Source organism: Benincasa hispida, chromosome 11 (assembly GCF_009727055.1).
Source record: "Benincasa hispida cultivar B227 chromosome 11, ASM972705v1, whole genome shotgun sequence".
NCBI lineage: Eukaryota > Viridiplantae > Streptophyta > Magnoliopsida > Cucurbitales > Cucurbitaceae > Benincasa > Benincasa hispida.
In genome coordinates, this window is record NC_052359.1 from 35,080,079 (window position 1) to 35,098,708 (window position 18,630).

At 33.5% G+C, this 18,630-nt stretch overlaps 1 protein-coding gene across 4 annotated transcripts in view; it reads right to left on the minus strand.

Moving 5' to 3' along the window:
- Nucleotides 1-1,209: 1,209 nt before the first annotated feature.
- Nucleotides 1,210-18,630, minus strand: part of LOC120091720 (beta-glucosidase 11-like) — a 23,862-nt gene continuing 6,441 nt past the window's right edge. For 3 of the 4 annotated variants that reach the window (XM_039049830.1, XM_039049833.1, XM_039049832.1), the window contains exons 8-13: nucleotides 11,731-11,846; nucleotides 11,183-11,403; nucleotides 10,950-11,005; nucleotides 2,051-2,120; nucleotides 1,810-1,900; nucleotides 1,210-1,661 (exon numbers count right to left, since the gene is read on the minus strand). In XM_039049830.1, the coding sequence (XP_038905758.1) occupies nucleotides 1,436-1,661; nucleotides 1,810-1,900; nucleotides 2,051-2,120; nucleotides 10,950-11,005; nucleotides 11,183-11,403; nucleotides 11,731-11,846 (780 nt within the window). In that variant the 3' untranslated portion in view covers nucleotides 1,210-1,435. The remainder of the gene's footprint in view (nucleotides 1,662-1,809; nucleotides 1,901-2,050; nucleotides 2,121-10,949; nucleotides 11,006-11,182; nucleotides 11,404-11,730; nucleotides 11,847-18,630) is intronic. The other variant, XM_039049831.1, reaches the window with a different exon arrangement.

The following is an 18,630-nucleotide window of genomic DNA, read 5'->3' on the forward strand; positions in this document are numbered from 1 at the left end:
ATTAATCTCGAATTATTGAAACTTATAATCTGTAAGTTCATTAGGTCTCTCTACTAGCTTACAACTAAAACAAAGACTAATGTTTTAAAAGAATAATTTAAAGTGTTCAAATTAACTTAGGGAATAACACGTTATAATACAATTAAGTTAATGTATATAGATACATTATAATATAGTTAATTTTGAATTAAACTATATAATATGGAAGATTAATTAATATGAACTAAATTCATATTAAAACTATAGGTTAAAAGTTAATATGAACTAAATTCATATTAAAACCATAGGTTAAAAGCTAATATGAATGAAATTCATATTAAAACGATAGATTATAAGAGAAACAAACATTTGAATAGAGAAATAAACATTTGAATATGATTCAAATATTCATTTGATTAAATATGAGATATTTAATTAAATCACTCAATCACTCAATCAATTAATCTAATAATTATTTATTTAATTAAATTTAGTTATTTATATATTAATTTAATCCAAAGTAATTAAATAACTCTCCTGTGTTGCAGGGAATAGGGAGAGGGAAGAGGGTGGGAAAGTAATCCTCTCTCTCTATAAAATATAGGTGGTCTGTATATACGGAGGTTGTTTTTACTCTCCAGAAGAATTGAGATCTCTCTCAACTTTACAGAAATTTCTCTCTGTTGAAATCCATCTTCCCAATTCCCAGAATCTTTACAAAAAGAAGCTCCTACAAGTCCATCTTTCTCTGTATCTGCATAGTGCTAAATTTTAGCAACGAAAGTTGTGCATATCACTAAAACTTATCATTCAATGACACATGCACGTTGCTAAAGGAAACTTTTAGTGTAATGGTAATGTGCCAATGAAAGAGCAGTAGCAGTGACACACTCACAAATGCCGCTGAAACATATAGTTAGTTTTTGAAAAAAAATCGATAATCCTGATCATAATAATAATATTAGGATATACTCTGGAACATAAATTCTTAAAATATCTTGAGATTATCAAGATCCAAACGTCTCATAAAATAAGTATAACATGGTCATATATAATTTTCACAACACTATGGTTATTTGTCAAGTACAATATCGTCAATTCCAAAAAAAAAAAAAACCATCGCACACTTTGACAAAGTTTGGCTCAATTAACGATAATCTTGTACCATAAAGATACAAATTCAAAAGGAAATCATATTAGATATAATGGAGTTCGAGAATGCTATGTATCTTACCATTTACAAAAGAGTATAAAATATTTTATTCCATTAAAAACTTAGAGATACTTGTCACATAATATTGGAGTTCTATCTCAAAAGTAATTGACAACGATTGAAATAACCCATATATTTTTTAAAGCGGGAGAGATTTCTCAATCTATGGGATATGGTGTACAAAGATGGATAGGCAAATACACAAAATAAATATTTCATATATATATCCTAAAATTTGGTGGTTCACTGCACACCATGATTGTTTTGGAGTTGCAAAACTCCATCTAAAGAAGCAGCTTTTCCTTTCAAAAAATTAGAGTACCACTTTGCAGATAATTTGGGATATCTTTTCAAATCTGGATCATCCAAATCTACGTAGATCAATCCATAGCCAGTACTATAGCCACTTAATAACTCGTACACATCAAGAAATGACCATGTGAAATACCCTTTTACATTTGAACCATTCCTGCATCAATTTCAAACTACAACTCAAAAATGCATCTATACAGGAAACTCTATCAATTAATATCAACAGGGTATTCAAATCAAGAACAGTTTTTTAAAACACAATAATAAATTGAATGTGTATAAATCTATGTGAGTTTCATTTTTACCTCAAAGCATTAAGAACTACTGCAATGTGGCTTTGCATGTATTCCACCCTTTGCCCATCTTCCAAGGATGAATTTCTCTTCAATGAAAGACCTAATTAATAAGACATATAACATTCAAACCAAAGTGTAATTAATTCAAAATGAAGTTATAAATTAACATTTTCAGGTATCATGGAGAATTTTTCTTTTGGCATAGCTTCAGAAATAGAACTTTCTTTGTCATGGTTGGAGAGAGAGATACCATTTTCATAGATATACATAGGAAGATTGCCATAAACTTGATTTAAGTATTGTATTAATTCTTGAAGGCCCTGCATGGTAATGGATGACATGGAATTAGATTACAGGTCTGACAATGCTTTCAAATTTTGTATCTAATATATCTTTAAACAAAAAGATAAGAACTATATTTAATGTTGTGTCAATAGGTCTTTACATGTCTGATAAGTCTTAGAACCTTCAAAAGATTGTGCGCCTAATATAGTTTTAAACTTTCAATTTTGTGTTAACAAATTTTTTAATAGATCTTTTGTTGAGGATGTGACCAGCCAATAAGTGGCCGATCATGGGGTATATAAGTCAAACACAATATATATCTAATTGTATGAGTACTTTTGGATGGTTAAAAAACTAAAATCATAAAAGCTTATACCGAAAATATACAATATCATACCATTTTGAAAATATGCACGTGACATTGTAGTCATGCCCTTGACTTAACAATAATGTTAGTATAATCCTCAAATATCGAATAAAGAAGTCGTGAGTCTAAAAAAAAAATATAGTCATGGTGGAGATCCGAAGTTGAGCTAATGGGATAACGGATGTGCTTCTACAAAAAGGAGTTGACTTGTTTAAAAGTGATTGCTCAAGAGTAAATGTGGAAGGATGACTATTTGAAGAGAATTAGCTTGAAAGTGTTTCATTTTGAGGGGAGAATTGTTGAGAATGCAACCAAAATTTCACATCTCAGCTAGATAAGGGAAAGATCATGGATACATAAGCCACAGACAATATCTTCAATTGTATGAAGTCTTTTGAGTGATTCCAAAAATGAAACTATTAGACATATCGTTATAGGTATATATGGATGGTTTCAATATCCCTAACATTCATTACAAGAATTTTGGTTATTCCCGATGATATTTCTCCTGACGACCAAAAAAGAGTCAGCGATTTCAACCTATCTTGACGGTGGATATACGGGGTCGGCATAAACATTTATCCTGATGATTTACTAATAAACCGTCGAGATTTTAAATCCTCCCAACGGTCTTCTAAGAAACCGTCGGGCTTATTGCACTTTCGTCCAACGGTTCTATTTGACCGTTGGGCCTGTTACTTTCTCCCGACGGTCAGCAAAAATCGTCGAAAATTCTTATTTAAGACCGACGGTGATCAATCAACCGTCGGGCGAGGTGTGCAGTATATAAAAACCATCTATTGGAATTTGTAAAGTTAGCCCGACGATGGCGTCGAACCATTGTGAGTTTATAATAACACCTGACGGTTCCGCGTAAGCATCGGGTATTCTAAGTTGTAATATAAATATAATTTTTTTTTAATAAGAATTTGGGGTACTTTAGCAGACGAGTGGACAAGGACCGTCGGGATAAGTTTAAGAACTGTCGATGGGCTTTTCTAACTATCAACCGAACTTGGAACTTCTGACAGTTTTCACTCAACCGTCGGGTGTTCTATTAAATATATAAAGATTCATTTGGGAATTTGAGGAACTTTAGTCGATGGTCGTGTTAGAAAATTGTCAGTAGTTGCAAGTTGGCCCGACGGTTAGGACCCGTCGACAATTATTAAGTTTATCCCTACGGTTTGACGAGGACCATCGGGATAAAGTTAAAACTACCGACGGTCAGTTCTAATTGTTGGCTAATGTTAAATTCCCCAATGATTTTTGGTCAACCGTCGGGCGTTCTAAGAATCTTTTGGGAATTTGGGGAACTTTGGCCAACGATTGTGTCAGAACACCGTCGGGATTGCGAAGTTATGCTGACGGTTGTCAATAACTATATCCCGACAGTTATCTCGAAATAAATGACGCTCGAGCTCCCCGTCTCCATCTTCCCTGATTCTTCTTCTTCCCGATTTCTTCTTCTCCTATCCGATTTCCCCCTCTCTTGCCGTCCGCACGCCATTCTCCCTCACCATCCATTCATTCTCTCTCGCCGTCCGTTCTCTCCGTTCTCGAGCTTGCCATTCGTTCGTCCGCACGCCCCTTCTTCTCTGATTTCTCCCTCGATTTCGTTCATCCACCGCTGTCCGGTCCCCCTTGAGTTCCGTCTGCACGCCATCTTCGATTTCTCCCTCGCCGGACAGGTAACTTTTTTCTTTCCCTTCACTAGTTTTTCTACTTTGTCTTCATTTTTGAGCTGGTTGGATATTATGATATACGTTTTATATATATATATATTCGACAATATGTAGGATGTGGGAGAACCAAACTTTATATTTTGAAGCTGATAGTATGTAAATATATCCATACAAACATAAATACTTGCATACCCAAAGAAAACACATAAATTCAAATGGACGAGCACGCACACGCATAGTTGCATGATAAATTAGTTATTTTTCTGCTCTTGGTTGTGTGCTTCTAGACTTTGCTTATAAAGTTTTGTTCATTACTATTCTTCCTATAAACATGCCCTTTGTACATATTTATATTTGGATTTTGGTTTAGAGTTCATTGATATCATTGTCTTTCTCCCTTTTCCCTACTTTATGAGTGAAGTTATGGAGCTTTACATTTCTTAGCTTTTTTCTTCCTTGTTGTATAAGTAAAATTGAATTGTATTCTTCTTTAATTAAAGGAATATTTGTTCACTAATGTGGCTAAACTCTTCTAGCATTAACTAAGTACTTTAGAACTAAGAAGTTGAAGAACCATATTTATATGAGTGTACATTATTTTGTAACATTTATGAATTTTTGTATGTGTAATTAATTTTGAAAAGTTTTGCTCAGTACGATTGTTATGTTTATCGTTTTGATTATTATCTTGAGTTTAATTGTTATGTTTAAAATTAGTTTTTGTATGTTGGCAAAAGTTTTTGAGTTCTCTTTAGGGTCCAATGGCCATTCTTCCAACCATATCTATGAATCTCATTCTTTTCACCCAATTTCAGACCAATGTACATTTGTTATTGAGGTTTCAAGTAACTACAATATTACTATTTCAAATTCATATTTATTACAGTGCTTAATATTTCTTACTCATCATTTCTTTTTCAAACATAGACTATTATAATGTATCAAACTATTATATTGCACATATTATAATAACAATTTAATGCCTTAAACATCTCATTTGTGACTTTTCTTCCATGGTGTATTTCAAGTCCTTTTCCTTCTTCTCTCTCGAAAAAGTTTGTTGGGTGGAATGTTCTTCTGGGTCAATAATTGGAAGCTGGATGGAAAGTAATGAATTCATTTTATTTTTAATGGGTTTTCAATATCTTCTCTAATAATAATAACAATAATTTATTACTTGAAAATATCATTTTCACAATTGCTTATTCTCCAACGTAGCACTATTTGATAAGCTTGTCGTTGAATTGACATTCTCAAAATGTATTCTTTAGTTGGGGATGTTTTCTGTATTCTTTAGTTTCTCTTTCTTTATTCTTTCTGTGTTTTGTTATTTGAGGAATCTCCCTTCGTTACTCCCATGGACTATTTAGTGCAACATGGTTCTCTTATTAAACAATAGAATCTTGTAATGGGATTGCATGTGAATGTTTACTTAGAATGTCTTTAAGAAAAATAGTCTGATTTTCTATTCTTTGTGATTCAATCTTAGATAATTTTTTCTGGGTCTTTGAACATTGATTTTGTCATTTTTGGGTTGCTGAACTACCTATTCTTCATACATATATGGAGCTAAATATCTCAAGCCTTTCTACCATATAACCATCTTAATTTTCAAAAATAAAAACCATATAACTATTAATGGTGCCTAAATTTTTAACCTCTAGGACTTCGACTAAGATTTTGAAACTATCTCCAAACATCTCAAGCCTTTCTACCCTTAGATCTACTTTTATAAGAGAAAATTGTATAATATCAAAAGAGGAATAAGAGTAAATGAAATGAAATTAAAATTGAGAAATTGGAACTATATGTTCTAATATAATTAATTGTTTAAATCATACAGGTTTAACTTATCACATATATTATTAAGTATAGATAAAGAGCGGATTAAGATTAGGAATAAGTTATCAATTGAGTATGCAGAAGGAATATATCGATTCCTTGATGTTGCAAAACTTCATGTTAATAAGTCGGGAAAAACAAGATGTCCATGCAGAAAATGTATGAATGCTAGGTGGGAGCCAATAGATGGAGTTGAATGACATTTATTCATGAATGGAATTTCTCTATCTTATCATCAATGGGTATATCATGGAGATTTAATCGACTTGTCTAGGGGATACGAGAGTCAGATATCTCAATCGACACATGATGATGGATTAAGTACGACAGAGATGAATGTTATAGATAAAGAAAATGAAATTTAGAATATTATAAAGGATCTAGAGTGTCCAATTGCTGATGTAAAGGAAGAAGAAAACGAGGATAAGATGCACACCAATGCCCAAGAAAGAGATAACAATTCAAACTTATTTGAAGACTTAATGAATGAAGCTCGCAACCAGTTGTATCCTGGTTGTACAAATTTCTCGTTATTATTGTTCTTGGTGAAGTTGATGCATATTAAGGTTCTTAGTAGTTGGACTAACAAGTCGTTTGATTTGTTACCCGTTGGAGCATCTATACCTAGTTCATTTTATGAAGCTAAAAGAAAATTACGAGACTTAGGACTTAGTTTGAGTGTATTCATGCTTGAAAATACGATTGCATCCTATATTGGAAAGAATTTGTTGATTTGCAATAGTGTACAATATGTGGTGAATCTCGGTACAAAGTTGAATCTAGAAAAAGTAAAAAGATTCCACATAAAATTTTACGACATTTTCTTTTAATACCAAGATTGAAGCAATTGTTTGGATCTAAGCATATTGCACCTGAAATGAGGTGGCATAAAGATAAAATATTGAAACTAATGGAGTGTTGCGACATCCAGGTGATGCGGAAGGGTGGAAGCATTTTGATCGTGAGTTTTTTTAGTTTGCTTCAAACCCACGTAATGTTCGTTTAGGACTAGCTTCAGATGGATTCAATCCATCCAGGAATATGAGTATTTCATATAATGTGGCCAATGGTGCTCATTCCTTACAATTTTCCACCTTGGAAATGCATGAAAGAGACAAATTTCATTGTCTCCCTTCTTATACCCGATCCAAAATCTCCTGGAAAAGCAATTGATATTTACTTATAGCCATTGATTGAAGAGTTAAAGGAGTTATGAAATGATGGTGTGCACACTTATGATTGTGTTAGCAATGAATACTTTCAACTATGTGCTTGCTTATTGTGAACTATTAACGACTTTCCTACATATGGTAACCTATCTAGATTGAGTACGGTTACCAAGCATGCCCTATTTGTAAAGAGGATACATCATCAATGAGGTTAAGAGAAAAACAATATTTTATGGGGCATCAACATTATCTTCCAGATAATCACAGTTGGCGCAAAAGCAAACAATCTGATGGAAAAGTGGAACGTAGACCTCCCCCAGTTGACATGGATGGAGAAGATATCTTACGAAAGGTGAACTTGTTAAACTTTCCCATGCTTAACAAACATCTAGAGAAACGTGATAAAAACGGAAACGAAGTTTATGATTGGAATAAAAAAAGTATATTTTTCCAACTTCCATATTGGTCGAAACTTTTATTGAGTCATAAGTTGGATGTTATGCATATTAAAAGAATATTGTGATAATTTGGTAGGCACATTGTTAAATATTGAAGGAAAGAATAAGGATACAACTAATGCTTGTTTGGATTTAGAAGATCTAAATATATGAAAAAAACTACACCTGCAAAAAATAGTTGACAAAGTTGTAAAGCCACACGTTGCATATGCATTGACTACTAATGACAAGGTTGCATTCTGTAAGTGGATGAAATCGGTCAAACTTCCTGATGGGTTTGTATCCAATATATCAAGATGTGTGAGTGAGAAAGATGGAAAGCTATGGGGGCTAAAAACTCACGAATTTCATCTTCTACTTTAGAGGCTTCTTACAATTGGTATTCGAGCATACTTGAAAAAAGACGTGTCCACTATTGTCGTTGAGTTATGCAAATTTTTCTGTGATCTATGTGCAAAAACAATATCTATAGGAGATTTGGATCGATTACAAAGAGACATTATAATCATACTTTGTAAGTTAGAAAAAATATTTCCACCGACATTTTTTGATGTAATGGTGCACCTAGCAATCCATTTTCCCTATGAAACAAAAGTTGCAGGTCCAATTAGTTATAGTTGGATGTACCCTATTGAAAGAAGCTTACGAACATTGAAACAATATGTAAGAAACAAAGTACGTCTTGAGGGTTCTATAGTAAAAGTATATATAATGAATGAATCGTTGGAATTTTGTTCTTTGTACATAACTGGAATTAAGACAAGGTTCAATAGAAATGAAAGAAATGATGATAGACTTCCGGAGGATGAGATATGTGGTGAATTTTTGATGTTTAGACAAAATGCACGACCATTAGGAGCACCAAGAGTAAGAACACTATCGAGAGAAGAGAAATGCAGTGCACATTGATACATCTTGAACAATTGCATGGAAATTAAATCTTATCGAACGTAAGTTTTGAACATTCTATTGTAATTGATTATTTTGATACAAAGTGTGAAATATAAAATCGAGACACGTCTCTTACTTCTAAGTAATATTCGAGACTAATTCGACATGAAGCTTAAAGTCAGAATGATTTATACAGAAGGCACCAACGAGGCTTTCCTAATTGGTTCAAATCTCATGTAAGTATGAGTTTAAAAGACCAATAAAAATTCAATTGACTACTAATGACGAGTGACATTACTTTTTAACAAGTTCTTTCATTGCGTGAAAATGGAGATATGTCTAATGACATATATTCACTAGCGATGGGGCCATGTTCAGAAGTGCGCTTATACAGTGGATGCATTATTAATGGAGTACGCTATCATAGTATTGAGCGTGATAATTATCGGAGTATGCAAAATCGCGGGATCCAACGGTCAAACAATGGACCTAGTGGACTTATTTAAGCAAACACACTGTAGAAGTGATAACTCGTTTGTTAATCAAACTACGAATGATGCATATGTAAGTTTTTATTCTTCAATGTAACTTTATTTATATAAAATTGTCATACAATAATTAGTCTTAATTATTGATGTAGAGTCAAATGGTTGAGTTGAGAGAATCCTCCACCCAAGAAGGGCTGAACAAATATCGGATGAAGAAATATGTGAGCAGATGTTGGGCGCAGGAGTGGGCCTTGATAGGACACCAAAGGGTAGAAAAGTGAGAAAATATAGAGGGATCATCGTCCAGTGCATCTTCATCAAGAATTATAGAGGAGCAACAACAAGAGATAGAATCCTTAAAGTCTAGATTGGCTAGATTAGATGAATAGGACGCCAAAAGATAATATGAGATGAATGATATGAAAGCTATGCTCTTATAACTCATGAAAGATAGATCGAACTAGATATGAGCTCTTTGACTTTTGTAGTAAACTTAATTATAAGATTGTGTATATTTTTATCCTACAGTTACGGTAACAACATAAACGTATAGTTATGTAAAGTATAGTTAATGTTCTGAAGTTGAGTTTGAATTTCATTTTATGCTAAATTAGATGATTATGTATGTTGTTATCCTGTAGTTATGGTAACAACATAAACGTATAGATATGTGTTTCAGTTGGTTTGTATATTACGATTGAGAATAATTTTGGGGGTGAGGGGAGGGGGGATGTTTTAGTTGATTGTGTAAGTTAGCTTATTTAAGTTAGTTTGTCAGTTGATTGCATATCTATATTTAAGTACAAGTATGTTTAAGTTTAAGTTATGATTGAGTTAGTTTGTTGAGTTTATGATTGAGGTAAGTTGGTTTCTTTGTGATTTAGGTAAGTTTGTTTTTAGGTTTGTTTATGATTGAGGTAAGTTGGTTTCTTGGTTTGTTTATAATTTAGTTAAATTAGTTTGTTTATGATTGAGTTCAATTCATTAATATTCTTAGTTGGTTTCTTAGTTTTTTGGTTTGTTTATGATTGAAGTAAGTTGGTTTGTTTAGTTGAGATTGGTATATAGTATATTGAACATTAAACTTATTTAAAATTTATATTTTGTAGGTATCTGGAGATTTTTGTTGAAGATGCATCTCTCGGCAAATGTATTTAGATTATAGATTTTTGTTAATGTTATTTTGGATTTAGGAAAGGTTAATGTTACTTTGTTATCATGTAATGTTTTTTTGGATTAAGAAATTGTGGATGTTATAGAAATTCTTGGATTAAGATTGTAGATACAAACGTGTTTTCTATATATTATTAATCTATTATGGACATTTACTTCATTTTGGCAATCTTATTTTAGTTTGATTGATATTTGTAAGATTCAAACAAGTATGACATTTGAAAAAAAAAAACAGATCTAAAAAAAATAAATAATTTAACAGATTTAAATAGGTATGATATCTGGTTAAATGTATAATCCCGATGCTAAAAGATATATCTCGACGGTACAGGGGTCGGGCAAAGAAATCCTGACGGTGACTAGTAACCGTCGAGATTTAAAGATATCTCGACAGTGGCTAGAGACCATCGGGGTCAAGGACATAGCCCGACGATACTCCAACCATCGAGCGATAGATATATCCTGACGGTCCTTGTCACCGTCAGGCGAAAGTAAAATGCCTGACGACACTCGCACCATCGAGATAAATTACTTCATCCCGACGGCTAAAAAACCGTTAGACTAATAGTCAAATCCCGACGGTTGACTGTCAGGATAAACCTTTAAATCCTGACGGTTTATCGTCGGGAATTGTCCATTTTTCTTGACGACTTTCTTCAGAGTCGGGGGAAAGACCCCATCCTTATTTTTAATTTTGGTAAAGTATTCAATTCGTTTACTTAAGAAAGATGTAAAAGATCGTAAGAAATTAAGAGAGAATAAACTTAATTTTTAAAAAACCAAATGGTTACCACAGGGAGCCATAAAGACCCAACTCTCACCTCAGGTGCTCTTTCATCTTCCATGCCTGTTGTGTCAAAGAGTTGCAAGAAGTTAATATAATTTTCTTATATATATATATATATATCAAACTCAACTGGTGGCCAAAAAGAATATTTATGAATTTTATCAAAGCAAAGAATGATTAGCTTATATAAATTAGATTGTGCTTATATATATATTAGATTATGGTCAGGAAACATACTTAAAAGTTGTACTGCCACATCAGCATGATAGTCTCTAGTTTCCAGGATTTGACTGGGAGGTTTATCCTTCACATGAATTCTATAGTAATATATGATCCCTATGAAATCACAAGACCCTTTCACTAGCTCCTTCTCAGCCTTTGTAAAAATTGGCATCCTTAAACCAACAATGTCCTTCATCAAATTAGGATAATCTCCAAAAACTAATGGATGGAGGACCCTGCATTATTTGAGATCAACGAGTGTATTTAAACAAGTGTTCAAAAAAATCAATGACATGAAGAATCCAAGTGCATATGATACGGTTTTGGATTGGATTGGGTTCAAATAAATGAAAATTTTATGAGTTGGATTGTTTGGGTTGAAGAAACTTACAATTTGAATAATTGAGTTGGGTTTGAAAGTGCTTTAATCCAATCCAACTAAACACAGAATCACATTTTAATTACTTCGAAGACATAGATTATATACTCGAAGTAAAGCTGGTAAAACAACACTATTTTTTTCAAGATGTAAGCATAATGTCTGTTTTTGCAAGAGTAGTTACCAATTAATAAGGAATGCAGTGGCCCTTTGAACAGCATTTGCATCTTCTTCTGAGTCAGTCAAAGGAACATAGTGTGTTGTATACAAGTTGAATCCTATAAAACCCTGTTGTTTGTCCTGTTTTTGTTTCCAAAGAGTTGTAGCATAATTATGTTTTCTTTTCTATAAACTCATAATTAACATCCTTTAGTTTTTGAAAATTTATACTTTTTCTTTCACAATTTCTTTACCATAGTTTGTTTGTGTCTTTTCAAAGAAACAATGGAATTCTTAATTACCGAATTCTAAAAACAAAAACAAATTTTCAAGACCACGTTTGATGACCATATTTTAGTTTTTTTCCAATTTCTTTACAATAGTCTTTCTTGAAAAGTTAGGATAGAAAAGAAAAAACACTAGAGTTACGTGGAAAATCCTAGACCAGGGAGAAAAAACCACGATAAGAGTTTTTTTATTGTAATTCAGATACACAATACACATTATAGGGATAGGTATAATTAACCAAACAGTAAGAAACCCTAGACTGCAGATACCACATAAAAAGACCAAAATGCCCTTAGGGCTAAATTACAATTTCAACACTCCCCTTCAGGTTGGGGCATAGATGTCAATGAGACTCAACTTGCAAATACAGGTGTCAAAAGTCTGTCCAGGTAACCCTTTGGTGAGAACATCCGCAACTTGTTGATTGGACGGAACATAAGAAATGCAAATGCTACAGTTATCCAGTTTTTCTTTGATGAAGTGTCGGTCAATCTCAATGTATTTGGTTCTGTCATGTTGAACTGAATTGTTTGCAATATTAATGGCAGCCTTGTTATCCCAGTAAAGTCTCATCGGGCCATGACTTTCTTGATGTAGATCTACCAGAACCTTCTTCAACCAAATATCTTCACATATACCCAAGCTCATAGCCCTGTATTCGGCTTCGACACTGCTTTTGGCCACGACACCTTACTTCTTACTTCTCCAGGTAACAAAATTTTCCCATACAAAAGTACAGTATCCTAAGGCGGACTTTCTATCTATAACAGAACCAGCCCAGTCTGAATTTTTGTAAGCCTCGATGCACCTTTTATCATGCTTTCTGAAAACCAAGCCCTTTCCAGGAGAAGACTTCAGATACCTCAGAATTCGTGTAACTGCCTCCATATGTCTTTCATACGGAGTCTGCATAAACTGACTGACCAAGCTAACTGCATATGATATATCAGGTCTGGTATGCGAAAGATATATCAGTTTCCTCACAAGCCGTTGATATCTCTCTTTGTTCACAAGAACATCATCTACTGGCTCTATTAGATTGAAGTTGGCTTCTACAGGTGTATCTGCCGATTTACACTCTGTCATTCCAGTCTCTCTTACCAAATATTGAGTGTATTTCCTTTGAGACACTGAGATCCCTTCCTTTGATCTTGCTACCTCCACTCCTAGGAAATATCTCAAGTCACCGAGATCTTTGATCTCAAACTCATCTGCCATTTGTCGTTTCAACCTATCAATCTCTGCTGAATCATCCCCTTACAGTATAATATCGTCAACATAGACAATCAAGACAACTATTTTTTCTGGTGCTAACTTCTAAGTGAACAAGGTGTGATCTAAATGTCCTTAAACAAACCACTGAGATTTAACAAAGGTGGTGAACTGATCGAACCAGACTCTAGGGGACTGTTTCAGGCCATACAAGTTTTTTTTTTTTTTTTTTTTTTAATTTTTAAATTTGTAAACCTGATTGCCGAACTGTGCTTCAAAACCTAGAGGTGGGTTCATTTATACCTATTCTTCTAGCTTACCGTTTAGAAAAGCATTTTTCACATCCAACTGATGGAGGGGCCAGTCTTGGTTAACAACCATGGTGGTGAAAGCTCTAAATCTTGTAGATAGGTTACTGTAAGACAGGAAGCTTGTCATAGAGTGTTTGGTGCACTACCTAGTACCTTCTCGCATAGCTATTGGCAAATCCAAGGTAGCATCAATCTCAATCTCACTGATCTTGTCAGCCTGTTGATCTGTACCCAACTATTTGTTCATTTTCAGTCCCCTGAGCACCACTTGGCGCTTCATTACTGCCATCATCCCTGACTTCGCCCGAGTCCCCTATATAAAATAAGAGAGAGATCAAACTACGAATGATGCATAATGTAAGTTTTTATTCTTCAATGTAACTTTATATATAAAAATTGTCATACAATAATTAGTCTTAATTATTGATGTAGAGTCAAATGTTGAGTTGAGAGAATCCTCCACCCAAGAAGGGCTGAACAAATATCGGATGAAGAAATATGTGGCAGATTGGGCGCAGGAGTGGGCCTTGATTAGGACACCAAAGGGTGAATAAAGTGAGAAAATATAGAGGGATCATCGTCCAGTGCATCTTCATCATAATATAGAGGAGCAACAACAAGAAGATAGAATCTTAAAGTCTAGATTGGCTAGATTAGATGAATAGGACGCCAAAAAGATAATATGAGATGAATGATATGAAAGCTATGCTCTTATAACCATAAGATAGATCGAAATAGATATGAGCTCTTTGACTTTTGTTAGTAAACTTAATTATAAGATTGTGTATATTTTTATCCTACAGTTACGGTAAACATAAACGTATATAGTAAAGTATAGTTAATGTTCTGAAGTTTGAGTTTGAATTTCATTTTATGCTAAATTAGATGATTATGTATGTTGTTATCCCTGTAGTTATGGTACAAACATAAACGTATAGATATGTGTTTCAGTTGGTTTGTATATTACGATTGAGAATAATTTTGGGGGTGAGGGGAGGGGGATGTTTTAGTTGATTTGTAAGTTAGCTTATTTAAGTTTAGTTTGTCAGTTGAATTGCATATCTATATTTAAGTACAAGTATGTTTAAGTTTAAGTTATGATTGAGTTAGTTTGTTGAGTTTATGATTGAGGTAATTGGTTTCTTTGTGATTTAGGTAAGTTTGTTTTTTAGTTTGTTTATGATGAGGTAAGTTTGTTTCTTGGTTTGTTTATAATTTAGTTAAATTAGTTTGTTTATGATTGAGTTCAATTCATTAATATTCTTAGTTGGTTTTTAGTTTTTTGTGTTGTTTATTTGAAGTAAGTTGGGTTAAGTTTAGTTGAGATTGGTATATAGTATATTGAACATTAACTTATTCTAAAATTATATTTTGTAGGTATTCTGGAGATTTTTGTTGAAGATGCATCTCTCGCAAATGTATTTAGATTATAGATTTTTGTTAATGTTATTTTGGATTTAGGAAAAGGTTAATGTTACTTTGTTATCATGTAATGTTTTTTTGGATTAAGAAATTGTGATGTTATAGAATTCTTGGATAAGATTGTTAGATACAACGTGTTTTCTATATATTAATTAATCTATTATGGACATTTACTTCATTTTGGCAATCTTATTTTATTTGATTGATATTTGTAAGATTCAAACAAGTATGACATTTGAAAAAAAAAAACAGATCTAAAAAAAATAATAATTTAACAGATTTAAATAGTATGATATCTGGTTAAAGTATAGTAATCCCGATGCTAAAAGATATATCTCGACGGTACAGGGGTCGGGCAAAGAAATCCTGACGGTGACTAGTAACCGTCGAGATTTAAAGATATCTCGACAGTGGCTAGAGACATCGGGGTCAAGGACATAGCCCGACGATACTCAACCATCGAGCGATAGATATATCCTGACGGTCCTTGTCACCGTCAGGCGAAAGTAAAATGCTGACGACACTCGCACATCGAGATAAATACTTCATCCCGACGGCTAAAAAACCGTTAGACTAATAGTCAAATCCCGACGGTTGATGTCAGGATAAACCTTTAAATCCTGACGGTTTATCGTCGGGAATTGTCCATTTTTTCTTGACGACTTCTTCAGAGTCGGGGGAAAAGACCCCATCCTTATTTTTTTAATTTTGTAAAGTATTCAATTCCGTTTTACTTAAGAAGATGTAAAAAGATCGTAAGAAAATTAAGAGAGAATAACTTAATTTTTAAAAAAACCAAAATGGTTACCAACAGGGAGCCATAAAGACCCAACTCTCACCTCAGGTGCCTCTTTCATCTTCCATGCCTGTTGTGTCAAAGAGTTGCAAGAAGTTAATATAAAATTTTCTTATATATATTAATATATATCAAACTCACTGGTGGCCAAAAAGATAATTTATGATTTTATCAAAGCAAAGAATGATTAGCTTATATAATTAGATTGTGCTTATATATATATTAGATTATGGTCAGGAAACAATACTTAAAAGTTGTACTCCACATCAGCATATAAGTCTCTAGTTTCCAGGATTTGACTGGGAGTTTATCCTTCACATGAATTCTATAGTAATATATGATTCCCTATGAAATCACAAGACGCCTTTCACTACGTCCTTCTCAGCCTTTGTAAAAATTGGCATCCCTTAAACCAACAATGTCCTTCATCAAATTAGGATAATCTCCAAAACTAATGGATGGAGGACCCTGCATTTATTGAGATCAACGAGTGTATTTAAACAAGTGTCAAAAAATCAATGACATGAAGAATCCAAGTGCATATGATACGGTTTTGATTGGATTGGGTTCAAATAAATGAAAATTTTATGAGTTGGATTGTTTGGGTTGAAGAAACTACAATTTGAATAATAGTTGGTTTGAAAGTGCTTTAATCCAAATCCAACTAAAACAGAATCACATTTTAATTACTTCGAAGACATAGATTATATAACTCGAAGTAAAAGCTGGTAAAAAACAACACTATTTTTTCAAGAATGTAAGCATAATGTTGTTTTTTGCAAGAGTAGTTACCAATTAATAAGGAATGCAGTGGCCCTTTGAAAGCAATTTGCATCTTCTTCTGAGTCAGTCAAAGGAACAATAGTGTGTTGTATACAAGTTGAATCCTATAAAACCCGTTGTTTGTCCTGTTTTTGTTTTTCCAAAGAGTTGTAGCAATAATTATGTTTTCTTTTCTATAAAACTCATAATTAACATCCTTTAGTTTTTGAAAAATTTATACTTTTTCTTTCACAATTTCTTTACATAGTTTTTTTTTTGTGTCTTTTCAAGAAACAATGGAATTCTTAATTACCGAATTCTAAAAAACAAACAAATTTTCAAGACCACGTTTGATGACCATATTTTTAGTTTTTTTCCAATTTCTTTAACAATAGTCTTTCTTGAAAAGTTAGGATAGAAAAGAAAAAACACTAGAGTTACGTGGAAAATCTAGACCAGGGAGAAAAACCACGAATAAGAGTTTTTTTATTGTAATTCAGAATACACAATACACATTATAGGGATAGGTAATAATTAACAAAACAGTAAGAAACCCTAGACTGTGCAGATACCACACATAAAAAAGACCAAAATGCCCTTAGGGCTAAATTACAATTTCAACACTCCCCTCAGGTTGGGGCATAGATGTAATGAGACTCAACTTGCAAAATACAGGTGTCAAAGTCTGTCCAGGTAACCCTTTGGTGAGAACATCCGCAACTTGTTGATTGGACGGAAACATAAGAAATGCAAATGCTTACAGTTATCCAGTTTTTCTTTGATGAAGTGTCGTCAATCTCAATGTATTTGCTTCTGTCATGTTGAACTGAATTGTTTGCAATTAATGGCATCCTTGTTATCCCAGTAAAGTCTCATCGGGCCATGACTTTCTTGATGTAGATCTACCCAGAACTTCTTCAACCAAATATCTTTCACATATACCCAAGCTCATAGCCCTGTATTCGGCTTCGACACTGCTTTTGGCCACGACACCTTACTTCTTATCTTCTCCAGGTAACAAAATTTTCCCATACAAAAGTACAGTACTAAGGGCGACTTTCTATTCTATAACAGAACCAGCCCAGTCTGAATTTTTTGTAAGCCTCGATGCACCTTTATCATGCTTTCTGAAAACCAAAGCCTTTCCAGAGAAGAACTTCAGATACTCAGAATTCGTGTAACTGCCCATATGTTTTCATACGGAGTCTGCATAAACTGACGACCAAGCTAATTGCATAATGATATATCAGGTCTGGTATGCGAAAGATATATTCAGTTTCCTCACAAGCCGTTGATATCTCTCTTTGTTCACAGAACATCATCTACTGGCTTCTATTAGATTGAAGTTGGCTCTACAGGTGTATCTGCGATTTACACTCTGTCATTCCAGTCTCTCTTACCAAATATTGAGTGATTTCCTTTGAGACACTGAGAATCCCTTCCTTTGATCTTGCTACCTCCACTCCTAGGAAATATCTCAAGTCACAGAGATCTTTGATCTCAACTATCTGCCATTTGTCGTTTTCAACCTATCAATCTCTGCTGAATCATCCCCTTACAGTATAATATCGTCAACATAGACAATCAAACAACTATTTTTCTGGTGCTAACTTCTAAGTGACAAGGTGTGATCTAAATGTCCTTAAACAAACCACTGAGAATTTAACAAAGGTGGTGAACTGATCGAAACCAGACTCTAGGGGACTGTTTCACGGCCATACAGTTTTTTTTTTTTTTTTTTTTTTTTTAATTTTTAAATTTGTAAACCTGGATTGCCGAATGTGCTTCAAAACCTAGAGGTGGTTCATTTATACCTATTCTTCTAGCTTACCGTTTAGAAAGCATTTTTCACATCCACTGATGTAGGGGCCAGTCTTTGGTTAACAACCATGGAGAGGAGAACACGATAGTGTAAGTTTTGCCACAGGTGAGAAAGTTTCTGAGTAATCCACGCCAAAACATCTGAATGAATCCTTTTGCAACCAATCTAGCCTTATATCTGGTCGAGAGTTCCATCTTACTTGTATTTGACAGTAAAAACCTACTTACACCCTATTGTTTTGTGACCTCGGAAGACTAACCAGATCCCACGTTTTGTTAGTCTCAAGAGCCCGTTATTTCCTCCAATATTGAG